This window comes from Camelus dromedarius, chromosome 6 (genome assembly GCF_036321535.1).
Source record: "Camelus dromedarius isolate mCamDro1 chromosome 6, mCamDro1.pat, whole genome shotgun sequence".
Taxonomy (NCBI): domain Eukaryota; kingdom Metazoa; phylum Chordata; class Mammalia; order Artiodactyla; family Camelidae; genus Camelus; species Camelus dromedarius.
In genome coordinates, this window is record NC_087441.1 from 2,988,451 (window position 1) to 3,001,689 (window position 13,239).

General features: G+C 54.0%; 1 protein-coding gene across 6 annotated transcripts in view; it reads left to right on the top strand.

Annotated features, from left to right (window-relative positions):
• PDE10A (phosphodiesterase 10A) overlaps window positions 1–13,239 on the top strand; it is a 531,531-nt gene that overhangs the window by 268,929 nt on the left and 249,363 nt on the right. Inside the window, exon 1 of one of the 6 annotated variants that reach the window (XM_010976735.3) lies at window positions 4,340–5,240. The exons of the other annotated variants lie outside the window; for them this stretch is intronic. Coding sequence (XP_010975037.2) covers window positions 4,355–5,240 — 886 coding nt within the window. The 5' untranslated portion in view covers window positions 4,340–4,354. Of the gene's footprint in view, window positions 1–4,339; window positions 5,241–13,239 lie in introns of those variants that run through there. 6 annotated transcript variants of the gene reach the window in all.

The following is a 13,239-nucleotide window of genomic DNA, read 5'->3' on the forward strand; positions in this document are numbered from 1 at the left end:
CTGAAGAAGCTGTTTTTGTCAGCTCTGGTCTATTGCCAAGGCTGTCCCACTCAGCTTGTTGACTTTATGATATTTTTCTTCTTCTTATCAGGCCCCCTGTTTTTAGGCCTGAGTGCAGCACTGCTGTAAGAATGCATCCCTCACTTTAGTTAGGATTTGTTAACATCAATGCTGATAGAAATTTGTAACCAGTTAGCAGGCAGGTGACTAGGGGAGGAAACGTTGGCTCTTGTGTGCTAGCCTTTATGAAAGGCTGTGACTGGTGATCGTGATCTCGATATAAAGAATTGTCAATGCAAATTACATGTGCGTTACATTTTCTAGGAGGCTTAATGCAACACACTCATATATGCAGGTAAAATACATCAGCTCCAGGAGTTGAGATGACAAAGCTGTGATGCGACTGGGGATGAGGAAAATTAAAGGAGGCTTTGGGAAAGGAAGCTCTAGGACGAGTAGTCTTCACGGCTATGAATTAGCGCCTGGCAGCTGAACTTCATTTTTAACACACTAGACAAGGATTAAATTATTTTATTAGAATGCAGGGAGTTTGTGTGATATAATATATGTTGCTAATTTACTAGCAATTAAATTGAAAAGTCTGGTATGTAAAACTCACATGTTTCTTTTGAGCTGGGGAGCAGCAGACACTTGTTTATGAATTATTTTGCTCAAATAACTATGTATTTTAAAGTCACAAACATTAAAAACAAAGGTAAAAAGAACATCTTTTTATAGACCTTATCTGTATAAGTAGATGAGTTTAATATTTAATCAATCTTTATTTTAGATCTTTATAAAGAAAGGTTGCTAGCGTTTTAAAAGAGAAAACGAATTATTCAAGAACCAGCAATGTAAAATTTACAGCTATAAGTACTAATATTAGAAGTTGTAAAATAAAATCAATTAAGACATAGGCCCACATGTTGACCCAAGAATTCATAAAATATTAACCGTATGTATTGTAAACCTAACTCTTAGACTATTAAAAGGGGTGCATGATTAAATTGTCATAAAGAAATTTTATGATTTTATGAGATCAACATTTTAAAATTTCCTAGGCTCTTCCTTGACCCATGTTTTAAAATGTTTTTAAGAACGTATCTTTCAGATTACATAATAATCAGGCAGATATTGTTTCCTCTATATGTGAATTATTATGCATAAAATATTACAAGTAATATAGAATTCAGCTAATTTAAAATAACAATACGTAGAAGAATACTTGGAGAATTTAGACATAGTTATGGTTGCACAGGTCCACTAACATAAGATTTCATTCCCAAAGTACATTCTTTCTTGGTCATTTTCCTTGGTAAACGCCAGAGACAAATGCTTTCTATTCTTTGAAAATGTTGAACTACTAGTAATGATCATCATAATTTTGGCACCTTTCCCGGTGTGAGCCGTCCTCTTCATATTCTTTTAGTTTTTAGTCTTTGCAGGGTGGGCTGGCAGTCCTTCCAATGAGAATGAGGAAAACTGTTCATTTCGCAGAGGGCCCACAGTGGTGGTGTGAGTTTGCGCTGTTGCTCCTCCCAGGCTCCTGGAGTTAACAACTGGTAATTTCAGTTGTACTTAAACTGTGTTGAAATCTGAGCACATTTGGACATATAACTAAATCGCAAGTTTTATGGGGACTATCAGTGCAGAATTGACTTAATCATGAGGCAATGTGTTTATTCCTAAAAGGTTTGGAATAACAAACGTTTAGTGACAGTTTTCTCCCTCTTCTGATACATCAGTAAGGAAGCTCAAAGCGAAGGAAAAGAATCTGCAAGAAGCACATTCTACAGGTGTTGCGACACCTGAACACAGGGTGAGTGACAGCGCCTTTATATCTATGTGTTTGTAATTTACATCTTCGAGTAAACAATATTTCATGAAGAAAGAAACACTGCCTGGGTGCGTATCAGGCTTGTATTAACGGAAGTGGACTCCAGTATTAAGTAAGGAGAACACTGAGCAAGTATAACCGATAGCCAGTAAAACTCCTCCTAAATGTGGTCCTTTTCCGTTGTCATGCTGTGTCATTTTTAATTTGTCCAGGAAATGTGTGCCTCCCAGCAAACATTTGGAGAAAAGAAGGAAGAAAAATAGAAAGAAGTTGATTCCAGAAAAGGGTTACTGAGAATTCTAAAGTTTGCCTCCTGATTTAACAAAGACCCGGGGAACACATACTTGACGTTTTCTGCCCAGCTCCTGGCGCCCCGCGCTCCTATGGAGGTTTATATTCAAGTTAAACGTAAATTTTCTTGAAACTGGAGTCACTTTAATGACTCCAAAAGGCAACTAAAGAAACTTAAACGACAAGTAGAAACATTTTGCCTGTAAATGAGTGATGAGTAAACACTCCAAGGAGAAACACGTCCTCCCCAAACCTGTGAGCTGCCCCGGAGACCCTCCCTGCGGGGCCAAGTGCGCAGCCCGCGCGGATTCCAGACTCCCAGGAAAGTAACAGGTGTCGGGGCTGCGCGGCCCGGACAAGTCAGCCTGGAGGATGCAGCAGCAGACTAGGAAGCACAGCTCAGTCGTGCTAATTTTTTCTTCACAGTGGGGGAAAAAACTGCAAAGGCAACGGCAAAACCCCACTTAGTAAGGTGAGAGCTACCAGAATCTTTTTCTTGTTCGGGAAAGTTAGGGAGTCTGATCCAGTGAGTGCCAGGACTAGCGCCCGTCACGCGCGATGCTCCAAATCAGCCTCGCAGTCGCGGAAACGCCTGGGGACTTCGCTGAGGGAGGGGAGTCGCACTGCCTCCCAGGCGCTCCACCTGCCCAGTTTGGTGCAAATGCAAATAAGCTCTCTTCCACTGTGGGTGTTTGGATGGGTGTGGGGAAAAGCAGACTTGGGGAGAATCTGGAGTACGCTTCAAAATGAAAAACACTCCAGAACTGGACGGTGAGAAGAAAACTCGGAGGGCGAGAAAAGACCCCGCGGCCAAGCGCACACCGGGGCCCCGGGCCCTGCGTCAGCGGATCGTCTCTACTGCCGCGCACGCCTCGCGCTCTGGTGACCCCCTCGACCTTCGCGGAAGCTGGGCTTCGGCGCGCGTCTCCAGTCTTGGGAAGGTGACCTAGTCTAGGGAGTCTGGATAATCCGTCCCACCCAGGGTGCAGCAGGCCTCCGCCCCAACTCGGACCCTGCGCGCTGTGGTGGCTCTGCAGCGCGCCTGCCCAACACAGACACCTGCGCATCCTTGCGCTCCGCGCTCCCAACTTTCCAAACTTCTGGCGGCTCGGTGTTCTGAGCGCCCGTGAAGCCGCAAATCTTCCTGCAGTAGCAACCCTCTGGATTAGGGCTGGGGAAACAGGGAGTGGGTCGTTGTACAAGAAAGCCACAGGTGAGGAGGTGGTCCTCAGGGCTTTGGGGCCATGATCTCCCAGTTTTTATTTTTTTAGCCATAGTTTGCCTTTTCCATTCTCTAACCTCACCGGGGCAAACTGGGTTGTGCACACGAACTTCCTTATACAATGAGCATCGGAAAGGGATTCTTGGGGATGAACCGTCTTTTTAAGCCTTAGTTTATTTGGAAATATTGTGCCTTGACGGAAACTCCAATCAAACGTCTTTGAGTTTGCACTCTCCGGGAAGCTCTGAGCACAGCTCAGTTGGAACTGCTGGCCCGCCATCAGGAGAGTTGCCTGGCTCGGGCAAGGAACAGGCCGCCGGGGCTCGCCCAGCAGTGTACAGCTGGAGCAGCTGCCGGGCGGCGGGTTTCGAATTCGGAACAACAGACCCAGATGTGAGGACGCCTCATAGAAACGCAGGCGTTTCGCGGCCCTCCTGCCCTGGCCCGTGGCGCACACTGTCCGCAGAGGGCCGCCGGGGAGCGGGGCCTGGCGCCGTGGGGCCGAGTCGCTGCGGGGCGCGCTACGTGGGCGCGGGCGGCAGCGGCGTGGGGAGCGCCCGCTCCGCCAGTGGGCGTCTTCTGCAGCCGCCGCCGCCGCCTCCACGGGCCGCGGCACTGCAGCGCTTTTCTCCGCTGCTTTCGAGCAGTCGCTGAGGCTCAGCCACCGGAGCGCACACAAACCACACCACGCTTGCAGGCAGCGTTTCTGCAGCCCCTCGCCCCAGCCGGGAGCACGCCGATTGCGCGCGCCAGCCTGCAGCCAGGCCCCGCCGCGCGGGACTCGCCCCCGGCCCCAGGTCCTCCCGCATCCAGTGCGGAACACGATATGAAGATTGGGCCGAGAGGGGCGCGGAAGACCAGAACGAAGGACTGAGTAGACTGACGATCGGGTCGACCGGCCCGGGAGAGCTGGTCCTGCGGGGGCGGAGCCCGCCGAGTCCCGGCCCGTGACGCGCCCCTCCTGCCGGTGGCCGGCCCCCACCGGCGGCCAGAGGAGGAGGGTCATGGCCGGCCCCGAAGAGCCGCTCGCTCCCCGCCCCCAGGCCCCCCTGCCTGCGGCTGGGGACAAGCCCGGCTTCGGCCCCGGCAAACTCCGCCCGGAGCCCGGGCGCAGGGCGGCCGGCGGGGGGGGCGGGGCGGGCCCGGGCCCGGCCCACGAGCAGCCTAGCCGTGGTCGGGCCGAGAGTGTCGCACCCCCACGCCCGCCCCCCTCCTCCGCAGGTCGCGCCAGCTCCGCTGGGGGCCCCGGCTCTCAGTCTGCGCGCGGCGGCGAAGGCTGGGTCGCAGCCCGCGCTCCCTTCGCGCTCGCCTTCTCCCCGGTCCGTTCCTCCAATCCATCTTCCTTTTACTTCTGGCCGCCGCCCCCCCCGGCCCCTCCTTCTCTTCTCCCCTCCTCATCTGCCTTTCACCTCCCCGTGCGTCTCCCAGGAAGGGAGGGCGCAGCGGCGGCGGCGGCGCCGGCTCGAGGAGGCGGCGGCGATGCTGGCGGAGGAGGAGGAGGAGGACAAGAGGCAGCTCCCTTGAGCGTTCCCCCCGGCAGTAGTCACCGCGGCGGCGGTGGCAGCGGCGGCGGGCGGCGGCGGCTCTTCCTCTCTCCTGCGCTCCAGGGATTGCTGCTCCCAGCACGCGCCGGGCCCCGGCCGCCGCCGCCGCCCCGGCTCCCGCTCGGCCCGGCTGCCTGCCGCGTGGGCTCCCACGGCTTCCCAGGAGCTAGCGGGGGCTGCCCCGGCCCCAGCGCAGGCGGCGGCGGCCGAACTCCGCTGCGGCCCCGAGACGCCGGCGCCGCCCTCGCCGCCGCGTCCCCGCTGCTCTTCGGCTCCGACATGGAAGATGGATCTTCTAATAATGCGAGCTGCTTCCGAAGGTTGACGGAGTGTTTCCTGAGCCCCAGTAAGTGTCTAGCTCCCCATTCCCCGCGGTGGACGGCGGGCAGGGTGCGTGTGCCCGGGGCGTTTGCTGGCCAGCGGGCTTCTCTGGAGGGCGGGGGACTGGAAGCACATTGGCGGCTCGGGAGCCTGGGCCAGCGCCGGGACACCGGGGTTTCCCAGGCTTCGCGTGCATGTGGGGGAAGGGTGATCTGGGAGAGCGGTGGGAGCCGCGCGTTTAGAACGGGACCTGCTGCCCGCTTTGGGGCCCCGGTGCTGTTTCTGGCCACACTTGCCCTGCACGTCTTTGTACTCTCAACTCTGTGACCGCTTACGCCAGGCTCCTCTCCCTTCAGCCTAGGAACACTCGGCTGGAGTAAACGCGCATCCTTGGGGGTCCCGCCCGCTGAGTCCTCTGGCTGGGTGAGGGCAGGCCAGGGCCCCGGAACCCCGCGCTCCCTAAAGTGAAGGCACTCGCTGTTACCCGGGTTCGGTGCCTGAGCCCGGCCGCTCCACCGCCGAACCCCAGTGCGTGGACTAGCCGTGTGGAAATGGGTGCGCCTCCGCGAAGGGTCCACTTTCTCTAGATTCTGGGGCTTAGCTCGTACTCAGGTTGGTAGAGGAAAGGACAATGAGGCTTTAGGGCGGAGGAGAAAGGCGCCGCCGGTCCGGACCCCCGGGAGGACCACGACCATTCCGCCTCCCCAGCTCTGGGAGCGGGGCTGAGACCGCGCTGGAGCAGGGGTGGCAGAAGGCGTGTCACGGGGGAGGGGGACTAGACTGAGCAGAATCGTCAAGGCATAGATTTGCTAGAAGGCAGGAGGCGGGAGACGTTAAGGGAAGAGGCGCCGGGTGCACAGAGGAGGGGGTCGCCGTTGTCTTGGATGGAGGGCGAGCGAGGTGAGGACGGGAGACCCGAGGCGGGGCGGGGCGGGGAGGGAGGTCGCGCCCGCGGGGCACCAAGCAACTCCGGCGCCGGCCGGCTCGGGCGCGGCTTCCCGCGGCCCAAAGCACGGGTCTCCGGCGCCGCCGTATACCGCGTGCGCACCCGAGCCTTTGTCTGCTTCTCGACGGGGAACAGCGTTTCCGCCGCGCCTTCTCCCGGCAGACTCTTCCCTGCTGTTTCGGCTTCCTGCTCCCATCTGCCACTCACTCCCCAGCCCCGGCCAACCTGCGCCTCCCGGGTACCGGGGTCCAACCCCTCCTCTAGGCCGGAACTTGTCCGGGCTCACTGCTCGCCTGGGCGCCTTTAGGGTACAGCTCCTGGGTGTGCGATCGTGTCTTTTGTGTTTGGCTGCTCCACCCGCGATCCCACCTCCCGGGCCATGGTCAGTCCACGCGGGCCGCGTGGCCCAGCGGCCTCTCGCACGTTCTGGCGGGCTCCGGCCGATGGCGGCGGGCTCTGCCCCTGCCTGCAGGTTGACCTGATAGGACGGTGGGGCGTGGACACTGGACTCCCAGCTGACCCCCTCATCCTGTTGGCCTCCCCTAGTCTGACCGGAACGTGAGCTCCCAGGTATCTGCCTTCCCCGGGACCCCACCTGAGGGTGCTGACTGATTGATAGATGCGGTTGGGGAGGGACGTGGTGGTCTGGGCAAGGGTGGCTCCCCGGCTGCCCTGAGATGTGTTAGGTGTGGACATTTTACTTGCTGAAACAGATGCAGGTTGGCCGTGAACTGAAGATGGGGAGAGCACAGAGCTCCCAGCGCGCTCTGACTTGGGTTAGCCTCAGGCCTAGGACTGGGTGTTTTGCCCCCTTTTTCGTGTACTGATGATTTCCTCCTCTAAAAAATAAACATAGTTTTCACAGTTGGCAGCTGGTGGGGAGGTGGGGACGGGGTGGGGGCGGGGTGGGTTGGGGTTGGTGGGGGGCTGCCACACCTTGCATATGAATATTTTGGGGAAGAAAGCTGTGCTAAGGAGACCAGGTATGTAGGGATTTGGGTGGAACACCTTTTCCAAAAATGATCAGGTTTCTGTTCCTTGTTACTCCTCCTGTTTAGGGAGGGGCAGGTGGTGAGGGATGTTGTGGAGCAGAATAGAGTGACAGCTCAGGTGGGAAGGAGGTGTCCTAGGGGAGCCCCCCAGGCACTCCTTTTGGAAAGACAGGACCTGGAGGAGAAGAGGGCATCTCAGCCCCGCCCCCTTCCCACCCTCAGCTCTGCAGGAAGTTCCCATGGGGAGAAGCCCAGGGGTAATAGACTCAAGAGTTGTCTGGAGCTTTTTGTTAGTTTGGTGGTTGGTTTTTGTTTTTCCTTCTCCCCTAACCAACTCAGTGAGGAGGAGTTGCTTGGGGTTTGAATAGGATCCAGAGGTTGTAAAAATCCTTGGGATACGACTAAGGTTCTTTTAAGCAAAATCTATTATTAGACCCACCTCACTGCAAAGGTCCGAAGAGGCTCCATGGATGCTTTAAGGACAGTTGTCAGTTTCCGCTCTGACACTGTATCCTTCGCTCTGGGAGACCCCGTTTCTGTCTGTTGCTGCAGGACAAGCCACGTTTGTGTGAATTGCTGAGGTACCAGAAGCCTGGCAGACTTTTTTGAATATTTGTCACTAAAAATGGCTCTTTTTGAAAAAAAAATTTGTAAGACTGAAAATGCCCAGGTGTATACAAATGTGTCATAATTGTTGCGTGTTTCTTCCCCCTTTCCCTTTCAGTTTGATTGCCTTTGGGTCTAACAAGCAAGTTGTCATGTAAAGGCTGCTGTGTCCAGTTGTTGTTCGTAGGACTGCCTGTTTTATCATCATCAAAAAGCGACTTGTGTTGGGAAAGCATACTACCCTAGTTCCATTCCTGTCCATCCCGGCTCTGCATTTGGTTCACACAGTCACCGGTCCACTCAGTAATGCAGAGAGCAAACACTTATTAAAAGCTCCTGCCCCTTGCCAGGCACTGCCCTAGCTGGGCTGTAGTCCAAGAGGAGTTCACCGACCAGGAGAAGTGAGCCTTCCAGAGCAGGCCAGCATTGATGCTCAGCGCTAGAAGGGTCAGGGGTCACTCTCCATCACTATCATGCCTCATCTACCATCTACCTTGAATTGCTGACCTCTGAACATGTCCCCAGACGCTGGGCTTCAGGACCTCACTGTTCCCCAAGTGGTTGCTGACTGGAATAGAAAGCAGCTCCTGCACAGGGAGAGCCCACGTCCTCCCAGAGCGAATTGAGAAGTCCACTTTGCAGGGGTGCGTGTGTGTGCGCGCACGCTCACACACACAGAGGAAAGGAAAGTGAAGAAGTCATGCCTTGATGGGCCAGTAGGAGCTGCACTAGTCTTCTGGAGAAAACAACTTACCTTGTTTACACTTGGTGCTGCTGTGGGAAGTCCAGGAGATGCACCTGCGGGAAAAGGACTCTGGAGCTGAGTTGAGTTAAGAACACTGCCTTAAGCACATTCTAAAGTCGAGAGAGTCATTTTCTTTCACCCCCTCTCACAAATGCTCCCACGTCTCTGTTCTAATGTATGTGTTTCACCAGTTGACTGCTCTGAATGATGCAGAGAGCTGTGGAAAAGGAAAATGTTGGTTGGTCAGGGAGAGAGCAGAGACACAGGAACACGAGATGGGAAAGATGTGTTAGCGCAGGCGGCAGACAGTTCTTCACACTGCAGTTTGTGGTGTATTTCTCAAATACTCCAAACAAAGTGTGTATGTGTCTAGGAAGCGTGGATTTCAAACAGGCTCTTCAGCCATCACTAACCACTCTTGCTCTATTTCTCAAGACTTAAGATACTGTGTGGCCAACACTTGAACAAGCTGAGATAAATACGATCCCTTATAAGAGCAAGTGTGTTTAACACATAGAAGCTTTGCTAGACTTCACTTTTAACTTGTTTTTATGGACCCAATGAGACTGGGATTGCAGAGAGATTGCAAATCCAGCAGCACAGTGATAGAACTGGGCATAAATCAGTCAACAGGAGACTAACAGGTGATGATCGAGTACCTGTTTGGTGCAGTTGTTTCAGGGAATTGCAACTAACAAAAACCAGTCCCTCAGAGGACCTGAAATACAGACGTGGATACCACCAGGACAGCCAGCGAAGGGAGGCCAGGGTGCAGGCCATGAAACACCCAGGTGGAGTGGAGCTGTCTGTTTCTGTTTTGGCTGGAGTCATCAGCGCTTAAATCCAAAGGGCAAGCTGTTTAAACTGGGTAGAACTATTTAGGTTCATTAATTTTAATTTCATGAAATTCCTTTTAATTTCAAAAAACTTCCATGAGCCAAGATAAACCCTAAAACTTTAAATGAGAAACAGTAGAAACAGTAGAAAATGGTGTCTTTCGCGACATAAATCTCATATAGTAACTTCAGGTAATTTTGCATATGAAACTTTTTCTACCCATTAAGAAAAATAAATGCAGTACAATAAATAAGTAACAGGGATGTAATATGCAGCATGGTGACTGTAGTTAGTAATACTGTGTTGTGTATTTGAACGTTGCTAAGGGAGAAGATCTTAAAAATCCTCATCACAAGAAAAGAAATGCAGTGCGCTAGATAATTATTAGGATCTTGTTTACTATAAAGCAGGTTAAACATGATGTGAACGTTTTACCAGTTATTGCAGTGTTAATTTTTGTTTGCTTGAAAACAGCTCAGGAGGTCTGAGAAGGAAGGAAAAAATAATTTTCATGGAAGAGGAATATTTCTCTCTTAAAAGGGAAAACTCTTAGTTTTATTCAAAACATTTTAATTTCTCTTTAAAATGTAAATCAGTTTCCTCCAGCTGATCTAAATATGTCCAAGGGAGCGCTCCACAGTGATAGAATTGTTCAAGATCTTATAAAGGGAACAGAGGATGCCTCACACTCTGATTTTACGTGAAGCATTTACCGCTTCCTGGAATTTTCATGCTCCTTTCCAGGCCTACTTGTTCACTGCCCGTCTTCCCTGGGCAGAAGGCAAGGTTGTTGAGAGCCTGAGGGCAGGGGCTGGTCCTTTTGGTCACGTCCCTGAGCCTGTAATGGGGCTCAGATACTTGTGTTGAAAATCCAGAAGTGAAAGGAAACAAACACAACGTGGTGTCTGTCTTCAAGGAACTCAGAAGTTGAAGGCCACTCGCGGACAGTGTCCTTGGCCTTGGCCCGTGTCCTGGGAGCCAGGAGTCAACCATGTGTGTGAAAGATCCTTCTTGCAGGAGCACACAGCTGCACACCGAGCAGGCGAGCTTACCTGGCGGAGGCGGTGTGGTTGCTCGGGGCCTAGAACGGAGCATCCTCCCACTGGAGGGTCCTGGGGGGCTTCCTGAGGAGCTGGTCTGGGTCTTGAGGCAAAGGGGATTCTTCCTGCCCTGGGCTGGGAGGAGGAGGAGTCTGGGAACGCCTTGCTGGCGCGGGGTCCAGAGCTGCTGCCAGGACAGAGCTGGGGCAGGTGTGGGAGGGAGCTGGGGAGCCAGGGAGAGGATGCCCTGGGCTAACGCTGAGGACCTCGCAGTTAACCTGTCACTGCGAAACCCTTTGAGGGGCTGTGCAGAGTGGTGAGATTGAAAGGTAAGAAGACTGCCTTGGAGGGTGGAGCTGGACTTCTTGGTGCTGGAGGCAGAGGGCTGACATCTGTGGCAGACACTCTGCCAGGTGAAAAGAGGTGGAGGCTGAGCCAGACGGGGTGCATTCAGGTGAAAGGCAGGGGGCGGTGGAAGCCATAGGTGGCAGGTGATGTTAAAAGGACCTAGGACTGGGTGACTGTAGGTCAGAGGCAGATGGCTCCTCCGTTTCTGGCCTGGGAAGTTGGAGGGGCATGTGGTTGGAGGTTGGGGGCGTGTCATGGTTCTGTGTCCCGAGAAAAGAACTGTCAGCCTCGAATGACTCCTGTGTGAGCACTGTCTTTGGGACCAGGGGTGTCTGCTTGTATGGAGCCTGCACTCCGTGGTGCGGACACTAAGCAGTCAGACAGACAAAGCGACAACGTCACATGTCAGAAGTATCAGGCATCCGACGAGTGTGCAGTGCGTGAAGACTGAGTGTTGGCCATAGGGCCGCTCCAGCTCGGGCGGTCTGCAGAGGTCTCTCTGGGTGGAGGAAGCTAAACGGGGCTGTAAAGGGCTGAAAGCAGCCAGTCCCCTGGGTGTTGGAGAGGAGCACCCTGGGCAGAGGAGACTCAGACTCCAGACTGGGGGAGGGGCTGTGCTGGGGCCCTGGAGCCCCCAGGACCATCATGTGGAATGAAGCCCAGGAGGCAGCCGGCCCAGTGAGGGCTTTGTAAGGGAACTGCGCAAGGGGAAGGAAGCTACTGGAAGGTCTGAAGCAAGTGGGTGATGTGTGATTTGTGGTCTTAGAAGTGCATTCTGGCTGGGGTTCACTGAATGAACCTAGGGGCTGCCATGGAAATGGAGGACCTGAAGGCCACCACAGTAGTCAAGACAAGAGCCGGTGGTGACTGGGATTAGGGTGATGGTGATGGAAGTGAAATGTGGCTTCGGGAGGTGTTTGGAGACAGAATCTGTGAGATGTGGACTGGGTATTTGGAGTAAGGGAGAGATGGAGGTCAAGAATGGGGCCGAGGTTTTCAGCTGGAGCAGGTGGGCGCGTGGTGGATTGTGCTGTGATGGGGAAGGTGGAGAAGGGAGGGACAAGGAATCGGGCCTTGTGTTGGGCCGTGTTAAGCCTGAGACGCCCGCTGCACAATTCAGTGGAGTTGATAAGAAGGCAGTTGGATATATAAGTCTGGAAATCAGAGGGCTGGCACCAAGACTGGAGAATAAAGACTGTAATCACAGTGTTCAAAATCATGGGATTGTGTGCCCCCTTTGAGAGTGTACAGATGCTTCCTGTCAGCACCAGGGCTCTGAGGAAGAGTCAGGTGGAGCCGGCTAATAAACGGTTGTGTGGTGTCGGGCAGGTCCTCCACCCAAGTCTGATGAGTGAGAGGAGGGCCTGGAAACCTGCAGGGGGAACTGATTAGGGACCTAGTTTTGTGATTCTCCAGGGAGTGGTGGCAGCCACAGGCCTGAAGGGAGACTGAAATGAGAATGAGAGTGAGAAGAGGACAGGAGACGTATCTGATGCAGGAAGCATGGAAACCCTGAGAAGGGGTGATATGGGAGCGAGGAGTTGGAATGGAACCAGATGTGGCATGGAATTCGGAAGAACCTCAAGACAAGGAAGCCACATGCCCCAGACTTCAAGTCAGTCAGCGCAGCTGGGGTGCCCTCAGCCACCTCTGTCCGGGGTTCCAAGAGGAGTGGCCGGCGGGGAAGTCTGTTTTCAGTGGGAGGAGGGTCGGTGGAGGCAGATACATTTGGCAGCTTTAGTTCTCCGGGAAGGAGAGGTGAGAAGTCGCCCACAGCTGCAGGGCGAGAAGAGCTGGCTGTTTCCCCACGTAGGATTGACTTGAGGGTGTTTCTTTGTTGAGGAAGAGGAGTTTGAGGAAATAAGAAAGGAGAGAACAGAACAAAACCTTAGAGGAGATGGGCGGGTGGAGTGCAGGGGTCAAGAGAAGCCTGGGGACAGCAAGGGGACTGAGGAGCGGCAGGTGGAGAGAGGGGGCGGGTTGGAATTAACAGCACTTTCATAAGAGCCTGTCTGTCTGTTCCCCTGATCGGGCAGCACCACGGTCATCTGAGAGGGTGAGCCCCGGGGAAGCCTCGAGTGGCGCTGTGGACAGCGGGAGTGAGCGGCCCAGCGCCACGCGGGAGTCACTGTCGCGGGTCGGAAGGGCCCGCCCAGACTGGAGAGGAGGCACCGGTAACCAGATGACTCGCTGAGTGACGGGAACGACTGAGCACTTTTTAGAAGGAAAGTTATGTGGTTAAAGGTAATAGTTGAGGAAGCTTATCCAGGCAGGGCTGAGCCTGAGTGCTGTGGAGAGGGACTTGGACCAGAGCAGGCTGGCACCCAGCCGGCATACAGACTCCTCTGCATTTACAGAGCCTCCAAACCAGAAAGCGGAGCGCTTTCAAGCTCTCAATACACAGCTTCGTGAAAACTGCCCAGCAAGATGCAATGTGAGTGGTGTCTCCAGGGAGAAAGAGCTTTGGAGCTGAGGGAGGGGACGCTTCGCCATAGGAGAAGGACAGAGGC